General features: G+C 42.9%; 1 protein-coding gene across 2 annotated transcripts in view; it reads left to right on the forward strand.

The window, feature by feature from the left end:
• IARS1 (isoleucyl-tRNA synthetase 1) overlaps positions 1 to 15,093 on the forward strand; it is a 131,920-nt gene that overhangs the window by 47,988 nt on the left and 68,839 nt on the right. For both annotated transcript variants that reach the window (XM_084839856.1, XM_084839857.1), the window contains exons 15-17: positions 3,576 to 3,702; positions 6,266 to 6,339; positions 12,970 to 13,164. In XM_084839856.1, the coding sequence (XP_084695982.1) occupies positions 3,576 to 3,702; positions 6,266 to 6,339; positions 12,970 to 13,164 (396 nt within the window). The remainder of the gene's footprint in view (positions 1 to 3,575; positions 3,703 to 6,265; positions 6,340 to 12,969; positions 13,165 to 15,093) is intronic.

Below are 15,093 nucleotides of genomic sequence, written 5' to 3' on the forward strand. Positions count from 1 at the left end.
AATTGTGAATGAGTGCAGTCTTATTGTGGACCGATCTGGTGTTAAATAGCAGCACCGCAAGATAGGAGGGCTCAGTGGAAGAGCTGCCAGGTACATGAGAACTAGAGGAGGGGGGTTGAAGGGGAACAGTGTATGAACATCTGTGACGTATTCTACTATGATGTCCCAGCTCCCTCCTCCTGCTGTATCTCTTTCTGCTCCAAGTCACTGGAACAGTGGTGCTGCCTCCGTGGGTCCCTGTATCAGAGTTTCCTAGGCACATGCTTATCACTGTAAAAATACCCACACACTCTCAACAGCCACCCACCATTCAACACATACACTCTACTCATCCAACAATCACTCCCAACCAAACTAACACAATCACAGTTTGTAATTTGTGGTTGTAACCTGCTGCTGGTCACAGGACATCAGGTTTGTTAATCAACCAAAATAAAGCAGAGAACAAGTAAAGTGTTTATTTCTTAGCCATGTCACCTACTTCCATTGGTTCATGCTCATTCTGTCTCACCTGGAAGGTGTCAAAGCAGTTCTTCCACCCCACCCCACCCCACCTTTCACCCAGGGGAAGCTCCACTTCCAACTACCACAGGCTTCCACCCTGGGCAGAGAAGCAGTTCTAGCATATGAAGCCTCTATCCCCTGTCTCTCACCCAGGGTGGGCAACAATAACATATGAAAAACTGCTGTTGTCAGAGGATCCCTACTCTCACTCAGGGATACCTCACTCATATAAGACAGGCAATCAATAGATGACCAGGATGTAAGCAGACCAAAAAGGAAGGAAGATAGAAGGCACCTTTGCCCCTCGGGGCAAACCAAAGGGGCAACACCAAAGGGGTGCAGGTTACAAGCAGCCAGCCAGCTGTAAATGATGGAACAATCCTCTCCCCTCAGTACTCTTCTCTCATCAGTCCAGTAGTGCCCAGTGCCCAACCAGCCTTGTAGCCCAGCACTAGCCCCATCACCTGAGGCGACACAGAACTGCGTGCAGGCGAGTGAGTGGGCTGCAGGAGGAGGGATGGAGCACTCCATTGCTCCTCTGCACCCAGCATAGAAATCAAGTAGGCTGTCAGAGGAAGGGCAGCCCTGTCCTCTGCACCCAGCAGCTGCTTCATTTGTATACTGAAGGAGGGATGGAATTCTCTAGCCCCCAGCTGACTAGCAACCTTTGGGGACTTACTTACAAGTCTGACTTTAACAACCCATCTTTTCAAAACAATGAAGTTTGCATCAGGTAAAGAACTTGTGTCACCCAGAATGAGAGCTATTGTCCAAATAGAGAAATTACCTTGAGATGGGCTTTGGAGTTGGAGGCCCTGCTTGCAGACCCAAGAGTAGGTAAAATTAGTGTGGAAATTGGTGGAATTTCCAAAATTGGTGGAAATGCAGGACAGGACCTTTTCAGTGGTGGTGCCCCATTTCTGGAACTCCCTCCCTAGAGAGAAAAAAATTCTACCCTTTTTATTATCTTTTAGTTGGGTTTTGAATACATTTTTATTTCAGTCCACTGATAGCTTAGAGGTGGTTTAATTATTGCTTTCTCTTAAAACTTTGTAACTTTTAAATTTACTGTTGGGCTGATGTTTTGCTGTTATGCTACTGTTTTCGTTCATTAGAGTTGTGGATAATTTTAATTAATGGTTTTAATGTGATTATTTGATTGTACAATTGTTTTATGGTGATAGGTGTTGTTGTTTTTTTTACTGTAATCCACTTTGACAGGATCCTGTCCTGAAAAGCAGTATGGAAATATTTTAAATAAATAAAATAGGTAAGCAGTAAAATTACAACATTTGTAACCCCCCCCACACACACATTAAACGTACTTGTCTGAGTGGGTATGTGATGCTCACCAGCAGAATTCACTTCTGTATGTTTAGGAAGGCTGTTTTGAGGCATATCTTCAGGACCTGTCTCTCTGCTGGAATCCCATGGATTGTGAGTGGGGAGTGGTAAATAACAGAGAGAAGAATGAAAGAGGTGCAAATGGGCCTACTTCTTCCACAATAATAGTAGTTGTTCCTGACATTGTTATACTGCTTTTTCTAAGTTGTCAAAGTTCCTCACAAAATTTGTTGGGAAAACCTTGTAATAGTCCCTGCATTGTAGGCTAGTAATAGAGTTTTTGTAGTGGCTAACAATGAGCTACTTTTCTCATACCCCTTGCCTCCTCTGTGAACTCACTCAATGTCTTCAGACCTATCTCTTGGTTTCCATGCTTTATAGGTTACCATAGGCCTTTGTGCCATGAGGTGGGGTATAAATACAAAAATTAAAATAAGAGCTACAACAAGATAATGTATGTAAAATACTTGAACTTCTAAAAACCCTATATTTATCCTTATATTAAAAATGTGTGGATGAGGGAGAGAGTAAATTGCTTAAGGCTTCCCACTAGTCCAGTGGGGAGGCAACACTAAACCAGGGAAGGGGGAACCTGTGGCTTCCAGATGTTGGACTAGAATGCCCATTATCCCTGAACAGTGGCCATGCTGCACTAAACCATAGTTTAGAATTACAAGAAGAAGCCTTATGCTTGCGTATTCACTTTCCTGTGGTGTGGCCGTAAGTCTGGAAGCATCCGCTTCCATTTTAGATTAACCATAAAGGTGTTCTCTGAACACTAAACCATGGTTATTCCTAACTAGTGAATATAAGCCAACTTTGTAAACCACAGTTTGTAGTTAGCTGATTTTTCACTAAGCATAAGATTATCAGTTTAAAGTGCCTGGACAAACGAATAGGCTTTGACCTGGTGCCAAACAGAATACAATTTCAGTGGCAATTGTACCTGGATGGGAAGGATGTTTCACAATCGGGGTGCCACAACAGAAAAGTGCCTCCCCTGATGATCCGTCAGAAATTTGAGTCTCAAGCCAGGTCACCAGCATCCTGAATTGGAAGCACATAGGCAGCCAGTGCAGTTGTAAGATGATTCCACCTGACTGTACTGGTTATAATCCTGGCTGCTGCATTCTGCAGGAGCTGAAACGTCTTCAGTGGCAGCCCCATTTACAGCACAATCACATTAAAATATATGGGTTAAAATGCAATAAAGTCAGATTAAGGTGATCAACGTTAAGGTACAGTGCAATCAGGGTACCATCATATAAAGTGTAGTTAGCTCAAAGCTTCCAATAAACTATGAAGTGCTTAGAGATCCTGCTAAAGCAGGCTAAAACAATGACTGTGCTAGGGACTGGACTTAATTATCACACATCAAAAAACAATGGGAACATCCCCATTTTTGCTCTTCTTTCTTTCACTTAGTTAAACATCCTTTCTTCAAAAACTCTTCTGGCTTTAGGAACCCATCCAAGTCTTAATTTACTAGTGTATCCCATCGAGTCGAATTGGCATAAGATTGGCCAGGGATTAAGGTTGATACAGATGTATGCCTTTAATAGTGGTTAAGGCTGCCAAAGGAGATTTGCATGAGGGTAGAAGAGTGTTTGATCTTGCTGACCAAAGAGACGCAAACTGACTACGTTCAGTCTTACATAGAGAATCTATATCTGCATAACGGTTTCTCTTGATTTTGTTGATAGTAAGATTGTTATTTTAATAATTAGGGTTCCTGACTTCGTGAGAGAGAAGCGGTTTGGAAACTGGTTGAGAGATGCACGTGATTGGGCTATTTCACGAAATCGATACTGGGGGACACCCATCCCATTGTGGGTCAGTGACGATTTTGAAGAGGTGCGTTGGAACCAAGTTTGAATGAGTGAAGATTACTTTGCTATGATTGATTTTCTTAGTCTGATCGTGCTGAGAATGTAAAACTGCAGTTAAGATTATCTAGTCAAGTGATGTGATTCTTGATAGCCGAGGCTTCTATTGCTAGCTTTGGCAGACGGAAGGCCATTCATTGAAGACTTCATGCATCAGTGACTGGGTTCGCACGACATGACAACCCATCATGGGTGACATGCTACAGTGGGTTGTGTTGTGCAAACCGGACCGATTCCTGCAGGGTGACAAGCCACCCCAACAAGCCATGGTTTGTTCTTGGGGTTGTTTGACCCACAATGGGTTGGTGTGTCATCCAAACCTGGCATGGCGAGCCCATTGTGGATTGTGGGCATTGATGAACGAGCCGCTCAGCAAGAGCAGCAGAAACTCTTGCCAAGTGATCTTGCCCATGAGCAAGTGACAGTCGCTTCAACAGTGTGCAAATTACACTTTGGAAGGGCTGTCACTCGCTCACTAGCCCCAGGGTATGTGGCAGCAGAACCTCTCATGTCTGCTGCCAAGTTCTCCTTGCTGTGGGAACTGGACTCTGGTCACAATTCCCGGCTTTTTTTTTTTTTTCACATTCAGGCATTTGCACAAAAATTGGGTGGGTTTTTAAAAAACTTTTGTGGCTCCAGCAATATGTGCAAATGTCCTCTTTTTTGGCCTTTTTCAAAGACTCTTTCACAGAGATCTATACATCACCCCCTTTTCACTCCCATTCACGCTAAATTGCAGCAACCTTTGACAGCTACTTTGACAGCTATCAAATATAGCTGCAGTTACTGTGAAAGGGAGTGAAAAAAGGGGTGGTTTGTAGACCTCTATAAAAAAACTACGCTGGGGACTCGGTCAAGTGGGGGTTCGAAGGAGGGCACCCCCAAAGGTCAGGGCAATACTTTAAATCCTGGGTAACACCCTGCTAAGGGGTAATCCACACCCCTTTTCCACCTGTCAACTGTCAAAGGCTGTAAAAGCAGCCTATGTACAGTTTTCTCTTATCAGTTACCTTGTATGCTTGACAGCTGAAACATACAAGGTACCAGACAAGGTGAGCCTGTATATTGTAGACAGTTGGAGTTGCACACTTGCGCAACTCAGAAAATATGACTTTTTTTTTTTTTAAGAGGACATTTGCACAATTGCTGGGGCTGAAAAAATATTTTGGCCCCATTTTTGTGCAAATGCTCGATCACAGGTTTGTTTGTTTTTTAAAGCCGGGAACCATGACCCGGGTCGCAGTTCCCCATGAAGAGGGAAAACTTGGTGGAAGACAAGATGGGTTCTGCTGTCAAGTCCCCTGGGATACCTGCTAGGGCCAGCAGGAGGACCAAGGGGGAAGGAGGGGGAGAACAACCTATGGTGAGCCCGATCATCTGCCAGGCTCACCGTGGGTTATTCAGACGACAACCCATACTGTGTAGCTTATTTCACAGGGTGGGTTGTCATATCATATGAACTCAACCAATAGTTGTAGTTCCACTTTTGAAAAGCTTTTGTCTCAGTGTTTACAGTTAAAACACACTTATTTAAAATTTGCTACTTAAAAGTAATTGACTCCTTAATGACATGCTTCTCCTATATATTGGAGAGTGCTCAACCTGTTCGGGATGGGGTTGCACTCACCTTGAACGAGCAGGTTCGTAGCTTGAGGGTTCTCCTGGATCCATCTCTGTCACTTGAGGCTCTACCAGCTTCAGCTGGTGGCCTAGCTACCCCCTATCTGGACAGGGATAACCTTGCTTCAGTAATCTATGCTCTGGTAATCTCCAAATTAGATTACTGCAATGCACTCCATGTGGTGCTGCCCTTGAAGACTGTTCAGAAGCTGCAGCTTGTGCGAAATGCTGCAGCCAGATTAATAACTGGGACCAGAAGGTCTGAGCACATAAGACCAATTCTGGCCCGCTTGCATTGGCTGCCTGTATGTTTCTGAGACTGATTCAAGATTCTGGTTTTAAGATATAAAGCTTTATAGGGCTTGGGGCCACAATACCTGATTGAACACCTTTCCTGCCATTAACCTACCCAGACACTACAGTCAGCATCTGGTGCCTTCTTCCAAGTGCCTCCTCCAAGAGAGGCTGATAAAGTGGCAAGAAGGGAGAGGGCCTTCTCAGTGGTGGCCCCCTGACTGAGCTCCCTACTGAGGCCTGCCTGGCACCAACACTTTCACCTTTTCGGCGCCAGGTTAAGACTGCCTTCTACTCCCAGGCATTTAATGGCGTATGATGGAGCACCTATGTCAGTTGTCTTGAACAGGTCTTCTATTGAAACTGTTTACTGAATTTGTTTTTAGCTATTTAAATGGTTTTACATTTTGTATATTAATTTTTTTAGACTATGCTTTATTATAATGTTGTATCATTTAATGTTGCATAATGTTTATAATGCTGTTTATTTTTTGTGAATTGTTGCGAACCACCCAGAGAGCCTCAGCTATTGGGTGGTATAGAAATGAAATAAATAATAATACTTAATTTTATAGAAACCTTTGATATTTGATTTTTTATATGTTGAACTTTAACAGGTGGTCTGTATTGGATCTGTAGCAGAATTAGAAGAGCTGTCAGGAGTGAAAATCACTGATCTCCATAGAGAAAGGTTAGTGATCGTGGCAAAAGCAAGCCAAGATCTGATATGACTTATTAATATCTGTACTCACTTGTCATTGCTGAATCCATTTTTAAAAATGCATAATTCATTTTAGAGCCTAGAAAATGAGCTGGCAGACAGCTTTGTGGAGATTGCCCAGCTGCCATACAACACCCTAACAGCCAGCCTGCAATGCTCCAACCTAAATCTGTCACCAGCTCTCAAGTCTCTCTAATTCTTCAGTGAGAGGAATTTCAAGAGTTGCAGGTTAATTTTCAGCCTGGGAGGGGTTAGCTAACTCCTGAGTCTCCACTGGGCGATTTCAGGCTGTTTCCCCCCTTATCCCCCCCTTGGTCAGAGCATGTAGCATGAGAGTATGGTCTGGGACACATAGGAAAGATTGTTGAGTTGTCAGAAGTATACACTAAAACTTTCAAGTTCCAAATTAAGAAGACATTAAGGATGGGGATAAAGATGAGGGGGAAATCAGATTGGTAGCATACAAGTTAAAATAAAACAGTTCAGTGGCCCTTTAGATATTTTGGCCTACAACTCCCATCAGCCTTAGCCAGCATGGCAAATGGTGAAGTATGCTGGAGGTTGTAGGTCAAAAATTCTAGCAGGTCACAACATACCCAACCCTGCTCTAAAGAAACCTAAGCTAGCCAGTATAAAAGAGGAATGTCAGATTGACTTGTGAGGTCCTACCTGCCTCTTGGAAATTAACAAATGGTCTGCATAAATGGATTCTCTGCGCTCTTTTGACAGCTAAGGGCACAATCCTATGGCTGCTAGTCAGCGGCTAGATGGCCATAGGATTGGTCAGTTTCTGGGAACCAACCTCGGAGCCTGTGCTCCGAGGGTGATTCCCGGAAAGGCACCCCCCTGTTCCCTTCCCCACTGCCTTGTAGGCGGCATGGCATGGATCATCCCCGGCCTCCGTGCTTGGAAGAGAAGCATGGAATGGGGCAAAAGGGGGTGTTCGCGGGAGCTCGGAGGGGCGGGGAGTGTGTAAGTGCTAGTACGATGCTTCCTAATTGTCGTCTGGCTTCCCCACCCTGCGCTCCAACATCCCACAGCTAGACAGCTGAAATTGGCTATCTAGCCGCGAATGCAGGGAGATGATCCCCTTTGCTCTCCTCCCACCCTGTATTGGATAGGCGGTCGCCTCCGACTTTGGAGGTGGCTCTCCACATAGGATTGCTCCCTCCGAGCAATGTTTAATGTTTAGCAATGTTTAATGCCAAAACATTAATCATAGAATCACAGAATCATAGAATAGTAGGGTTGGAAGGGGCCTACAAGGCCATTGAGTCCAACCCCCTGCTCAATGCAGGAATCCAAGTCAGAGCATCCCTGACAAATGGCTGTCCAGCCTCGTCTTGAAGGCCTCCAGTGTGGGAGAGCCCACCACCTCCCCAGGTCATTGGTTCCATTGTCGTATTGCTGTTACAGTCAGGAAGCTTTTCCTGATGTTCAGCCAGAATCTGGCTTCCTGTAACTTCAGCCCATTATTCCGTGTCCTGCACTTTGGGACGATCAAGAAGAGATCCTGGCCTTCTTCTCTGTGACAACCTTTCAAGTACTTGAAGAGTGCTATCATATCTCCCCTCAGTCTTCTCTTAAGGCTAAACATGCCCAGTTCTTTCAGTCTCTCCTCGTAGGGCTTTGTTTCCAGTACCCTGATCATCTTTGTTGCCCTCCTCTGAACCCTCTCCAGGTTGTCTGCATCCTTCTTCACGTGTGGTGCCCAGAACTGTACACAGTACTCCAGATGAGGCCTAACCAGTGCTGAGTAGAGGGGAACTAGTACTTCCCGGGATTTGGAAGCTATGCTTCTATGAATGCAGCCCAAAAGAGCATTTGCCTTTTTTGCAGCCACATCACATTGTTGGCTCATCTTCAGCTTGTGATCGACAACAGTTCCAAGATCCTTCTCGCTTGTAGTGTGGTTGAGCCACGTATCCCCCATCTTGTAACTATGCATTTGGTTTCTTTTTCCTAGGTGCAGAACTTGGCATTTATCCCTATTCAATGTCATTCTGTTGTTTTCTGCCCAGCGCTCCAGCCTATCCAGATCACTTTGAATTTTGTTTCTGTCTTCCAAAGTATTAGCTATCCCGCCCAATTTTGTGTCATCTGCAAATGTGATCAGCATTCCCTGTCCCTCCTCCTCCAAGTCATTAATAAAACTGTTGAAGAGCACTGGGCCCAGGACTGAGCCCTGCGGTACCCCACTCGTTACCTCTCCCCAGTTTGAGAAGGTCCCATTGATAAGCACTCTTTGAGTCCGATTCTGTAGCCAACTGTGGATCCACCGGATCGTTGTTTCATCTAGCCCACTCTGAGCTAGTTTGCTCATCAGGAGATCATGGGGCACTTTGTCGAAAGCTTTGCTGAAGTCGAGGTATATGATGTCTACAGCATTCCCACGGTCTACAAGGGAGGTGACTTAATCAAAAAATGAGATCAGGTTTGTCTGGCAGGACTTGTTTTTGACAAATCCATGTTGTCTTCGAGTAATCACGGCATTGTTGTCAAGGTGCTCCCAGATGGATTCCTTTATCATCTGCTCCAGAATTTTCCCAGGGATTGATGTCAGACTGACAGGTCTGTAGTTCCCAGGTTCCTCCTTTTTACCCTTTTTGAAGATAGGGACAACGTTAGCCCTCCTCCAGTCATCTGGTACTTCCCCCGTCCTCCATGATTTCTCAAAGAGAATAGACAGCGGCTCTGAGAGTTCTTCTGCCAGTTCCTTTATTACTCTAGGATGCAGTTCATCTGGCCCTGGAGATTTGAACTCATTCAAAGTAATTAGGTGTTCCTTGACTATATGCCTATCGATCTCAAGCTGCAATCCTGCCCCTTCAGCCTGTACTTCGCCTTTGCCAGGGGGGTCATAGACCCTCCTTTGGGAGAAGACTGAGCCAAAGTAGGAATTGAGCACCTCTGCCTTTTCTTTGTCATCTGTTATCGTTTTGCCATCCTTATTTAATAGCTGAACCACCATTTCTTTCCTCTGCCTTTTACTATGCACGTAGCTGAAGAAAGCCTTTTTGTTGTTTTTAACATCCCTTGCTAACTTCAGCTCATTCTCAGCTTTAGCCTTCCTGACGCCATCCCTGCAATTCTGTGCTATCTGCCTGTACTGTTCCTTTGTTACTTGGCCTTCTTTCCACTTCCTATATGTGTCCTTTTTTGTTTTCAGGTCATCCCTAAGCTTTTTGTGAAGCTACATTGGCTTCTTCTGTTGTCTTCCACCTTTTCTTCTTGTTGGAATTGTTTGTGATTGTGCCTTGAGAAATTCCTTTTTTAAAAGCTCCCACCCATCTTGGACTCCTTTTCTCGCTAGCATCGCTTGCCATGGGACCTTACTGATCATTGTTCTGAGTTTATTAAAATCAGCTTTCCTAAAATCCAGGGTACGCGTTTGACTACACTCAGCTTTTGCTTCCCTTAGAACCAAGAACTCAAGTACAACATGGTCGCTTTCCCCCAGAGTTCCTGTAACTGCTTCTTTATCCATTAAGTCATCTCTGTTGGTTAGGATCAAGTCAAGGATAGCCGATCCTCTAGTTCCTTCCTCTACTTTCTGTAGGAGGAAGTTATCCGCCACACAAGTCAGGAATTTCCTGGAGGGCCCATGTTTTGCAGAATTTGTCTCCCAAGAAATATCAGGGAAATTGAAGTCCCCCATTACTACTGCATCATGCTTCCTTAAAACATTGGCTATTTGCTTTTCAAAAGTTTCATCCTCGTCTTCTCCTTGATTGGGTGGCCGGTAGTAGACTCCGACCACCAGGTTCCTTTTATTCTTTGCTCCATTTATTTCAACCAAGATGCTCTTGATGGGGCTACCAAGCTTCTCCTCCTGTATTTCTGTGCAGAGATATGTATTTTTCACATACAGTGCAACCCCACCTCCCTTTCTGTTCCTCCTGTTCTTTTTGAACAAGTTATATCCTTCAATTGCTGTATTCCAGTCATGAGAGTCATCCCACCAAGTCTCAGTTATACCTATCAGGTCATAATTTTCCTCTTGTATTAAGAGTTCAAGTTCATTCTGTTTGTTTCCCATACTCTGGGCATTAGTATATAGACATCGAAGACCATGTGCTTCATAGTCTGGCTTTCTTCCTACATGTGTCTGAAGACTATTATTGAGCGCTATCAGAGCTGTTCTCTCCGTTGCAGTGCATGAGCTTACGTCCATTGTTCCCCCCAACATTACATTTCCCTTCCCTGTAGGATTCAGTTTAAAGCCCTCCTGATGAAGTTCTTCATTGGAAGGATAGGTGGCATATAGACACCACCTTCAAATGGATACTTATTTGGATATCTGGTCTTCTTTTGTTGAGGCCCATGTACAGTTCCTAGAAAGTTGTATTTTTATATATATGCATTTCATATGTATTAATTGCTATGGATATATACAAATTCATGTATGTATATTAAACAACCCTCAAAAAATAAAAAGGGAAAAAAGAAGTACTTGTGAGGAGCAAGAATCACCCATGATACACAGCAGAGAACAAATTTTCATAGGGAATATTACCCCCCCCTTTTTTTTCGACCCAGTTGGATCAGGGGAAGGGGATTGATGGGGGAGGTGGATCTTCCAATCAGGTATGGACTTGTGGGCTTGGGTACACCTCTAGGGGTAGAGTTTTGACATTTGGGACATGGCATATCTAACATCTATACAGAGAGATATGGGCCATTAACACCTTTCAACAACAAAGAAATGTAGAAGTAAAAGGTGAGAATTGGGAAAGATTTCTACTCTATTCCTGGTAGACAGAACTGTCCAGAAGGATTTTCAGCCTATGTGCATGGAGGATACTTGAGACATGGCAGGTAGATTACTATGTAATGGGGTAGCAAGGGCATTGTGCCAGGTACCTTGGATTTTTAAAGAGAGACAGGTATTTTGTACTCAAGCCTTTCTCTACAAATGTACCTTTTGTTCTAGTATATTTAATGAAAAGGCATCCATTCCTTTATTCTCTGCTATGGGGAAGGAATGCTATTCCCTACAGGGGTACATACCAATTAACTGAACTATCCAGAATTGTCTTTCCTGCTAACTATCTACTGAATGTGTTCTCCTTTCCCATGAATCATACTAGGAATTAAGTCTGTAGGGTAAAAAAAGCCTTGTTAGTTCAGAGGGGCATGGTCAGTCCCACCTCATATGCTGGTCATTGCTGCACTATGTTGCATTGGTCTATGTTGCATATTGACCTGTGGTGAGGTCCTATAGAAATCATACTTCCTGTCCTTAAGCTTCGAGGTTGATGGAGTCCAAGAAGGCTGCCTTACTTCCTGCCACAAAGATCTTGAATTTGAAATCTTTAGCTGCAGTCAAACATAATAATAAATGAGATTATGGTTTATCATTACAGCTGTGGGAGAGTAATGGGGAGTACATGAACCCTAGGCTCATTCCCATAATGTGAAAACATAGTGTATCTGAAGAAGGCCTTTAACTACTAGAAGCTAATAATGATATTAGCCAACTTTTTAAATAATGCATGGAGAAGTCACCAACCACTTGCTCCATTTATCTGTTCTGTTGTCACTCTTCTTTCCACCTGGCCCCAGTACATATGTAAAGATAATAAGCATTGCTTGGCTGGCCAACAATTGAAGGTTAGAAGAGGAAGGAATAACTTGAGCTGTACAATTCTTAGTGTTGAGTGTATGTATGGCTTTATCGCCGAAGAACTAGCAATAAGGATAACCCAAGTGATCCAAATATAGCTTGGCACTTGGATTCTCACTCAGCAGTGTGCCTCTGGATAAGTTGCAAATTACAAAACTTATAAAAACTTTCCAGCCTTAAATTATCTATTTCCATATTTACATCAAACAATATGTGTTAGAATAGTGTTGGGACAGAAATAAGTCCATTATTCTTTATACAGACTTGCGTTATAATTTTTATTGATCCAGCACCCAAGATTTTCTGAGCACTGTACAGAGATGGTCCCTGTCCATGGGCTCACAATCTAATAGACACGATACAATAAGAAAAAGGAATGGCGAAAGACAAAATGAGAATAAGCGAATTCAAGACCCAATTTTTGAAATTACATAATCTCATCGGTATCTTCTGACCTGGATAAGTGGGCATCCATGCCTGTGTGTGTGTGCATAACTCTGTATAGTAACAGCTTGTTGGCAGAGCCACATAATAGTTTCAGCTGACTGATAGATTCATACTGTGGCCTGACTTGGATTGTCTACAATTACTTACAAGATCAGTTCTCATGTGCTTTAGAAGGCAGTGGTTCTTTGGGAAGCATAGGTTATTTCTAGTGTTAGCTAGCTATCCATCTGTTGATCATCATCATCTTCTTGAAAACTGCCCTAGAAAGGTATGTGGTCAATTAGGTTACCTTTCAGCAATCATTCAATTGTAAGTATAAAACTTGAAAATTGTGCTAAATCGGTGAAACCCTTTACATTCTGAGTTGTCTAATGGAATGCTGTTCTGGCAAATCTATGAAAGTATGTTGAATATGCTATTTAGAAGTGCCAACTATGTCTGTAATTGGGTCACTTAAAACAAATTTCCTACTTGTGGAATGAAAATTCATCATCTAAACTGTTGCTGGAATATATTTTTCTCCTTAGCGTTGATCATATAACCATCCCTTCATGCTGTGGCAAAGGTATATTACATCGTGTTTCGGAAGTGTTTGACTGCTGGTTTGAGAGTGGAAGCATGCCTTATGCCCAAGTCCATTATCCATTTGAGAACAAGAGAGAATTTGAAGATGCTTTTCCTGCTGACTTCATTGCTGAAGGCATTGACCAAACCAGAGGATGGTAATGTTTTTATCATTTAGCTATACAAGATTTTACAGACGTAGAGCATTAAACAATCTGATCTTAAAATAGTAGCTTAACTATCATTTGGCTAATATTTTTATAATCTAGATTGAACATTTAACTAATCAAGCTTCACAGACAGACATATTGTTAAAAAGGTGTTTTGGCTATTTAAGTTTTTAATTAAAATGGTGCTAGTTTCATATAGTTGGCCTAGCTGATCTAATAGGTAAGCTATAGGTAAGCACCTACAAAAGATCCATAGCAAAAGGCAATAGTTTAGAGTCAGAAATCAAAAGTTCCTATCTGGCAGATGATGCAACATGGAATCTAGCAAGCAAAGAACATAACTAAGAACACTTAACAAAATACTTGGCTACATATTTATAGAAAACTTGGCTGGGAAATTAACTCAAAGGAATAATCTTTAGGAATAGTTTCCTGGTTTAGAATATAGGGCAGGGCAAGCCTGGGGTTATCCTGTGCTTTGCATAGTGTCTTGGGTGAAACAAAGATCAACAAATGCTACCTACAGTGCTACCTTGCCCTTTAGAAAAGAAGGGAGGTTGGCCCATTCAGATACAGCCCAACAGAGACTTACATGTATCAGACTGAGGATGCAATCCTATGCATATTTAGACAGAAAAAGTCCTACAACTTTCAGCCTTCCCAATGCTGGCTGGGGCATGCTGGGAGTTGTATGACTTTTTTCTGTCTAAACATGCATAGGATTGTGCCCTTAATCTCTCAGAATAGCTTGCATATGGTTCCCAGACAATTTCCCATCAGGACAGCTTACAGAACCAGACGGGCTTAGTTTCAGCAGCAGCAGTTCATTATGTCCCTTCAGACCCTTGTCTCCCAGTCTGTCTGGTAAAAACCCAAGGGAAAAGCTGTATCTTTCAGATTGTTGATGCCTTTCGCTGAGGCTGGTGTGCTAGCTGACTCTTATTTGGGTCTGGGCCTTCCTTTTTCCAAAGGTTGTATTAGTTTAATTAGTCTGTTCTTAAAACATAGAGCCTTGTGTGGCGCAGAGTGGTAGGCGGCAGTATTGCAACCGAAACTCTCCCCACAACCTGAGTTCAATCCCAGCAGAAGCCGGGTCTCAGGTAGCTGGCTCAGGTTGATTCAGCCTTCCATCCTTCCGAGGTCAGTAAAATGAGTACCCAGCTTGCTGGGGGAAAGGTAGTCACGACTGGGGAAGGCAATGGCAAACCACCCTGCTATAGTCTGCCATGAAAACGCCAGCGTAAGCGGCGTCCCTCTAGGGGTCAGTAATGACCCAGTACTTGCACTGGAGGAAACTTTCCTTTCTTTCTTAAAACATGGAAAAGGGGAATTAAAATTATAATAAAGACTGCAAATAAAGATTGCTCTTTCTTTGACTTGACTGAGTATACATATAAAGAGAAGCCATTTCCATGAAAGATGAAGAGGGGTGTGCATGTTTGTATGCCTGCATGCCTGTACATCTCTTACCTAAAGTGACTATAGCACCATTTTAAGCAAGATTTACAAATGTGATGTAAGCAGTAGTAAGGTGCATACTATGAAAGGAGAAGCTGTGTATCACTCATGTCTCTCTGTTGGGCACAGTAGAATATAATTTTGAAAATGTAGCTCTGTAATAAGTACAGTTGTATACTAACATAGTTTGTTACAATAGCAGAGCTGTTAAGCCTAAAAGCATGCACTTTGTGTTAAATGTATGACACTTGACATACTTGTACACTGACCAATACTAAGAATTTTTATTCCTTCATGGAATTCCATGAAGCAATGTACTTCTTTGAGGAGTCTGACAAATGAGCCAAGACAATAATTCCTATCCTGTGTGATGGAATACTGCTGAATGTGATTTTTAGCAATGTCTGTAAGCCAAGAGGTGGAAAAAAGTTGGTAGACTTTCAGCAAACAGATGATTTT

The sequence above is a fragment of the Heloderma suspectum genome, chromosome 2, assembly GCF_057233095.1.
Source record: "Heloderma suspectum isolate Gila_16-S chromosome 2, 16-S_ref, whole genome shotgun sequence".
NCBI classification, from domain to species: Eukaryota; Metazoa; Chordata; class Lepidosauria; order Squamata; family Helodermatidae; genus Heloderma; species Heloderma suspectum.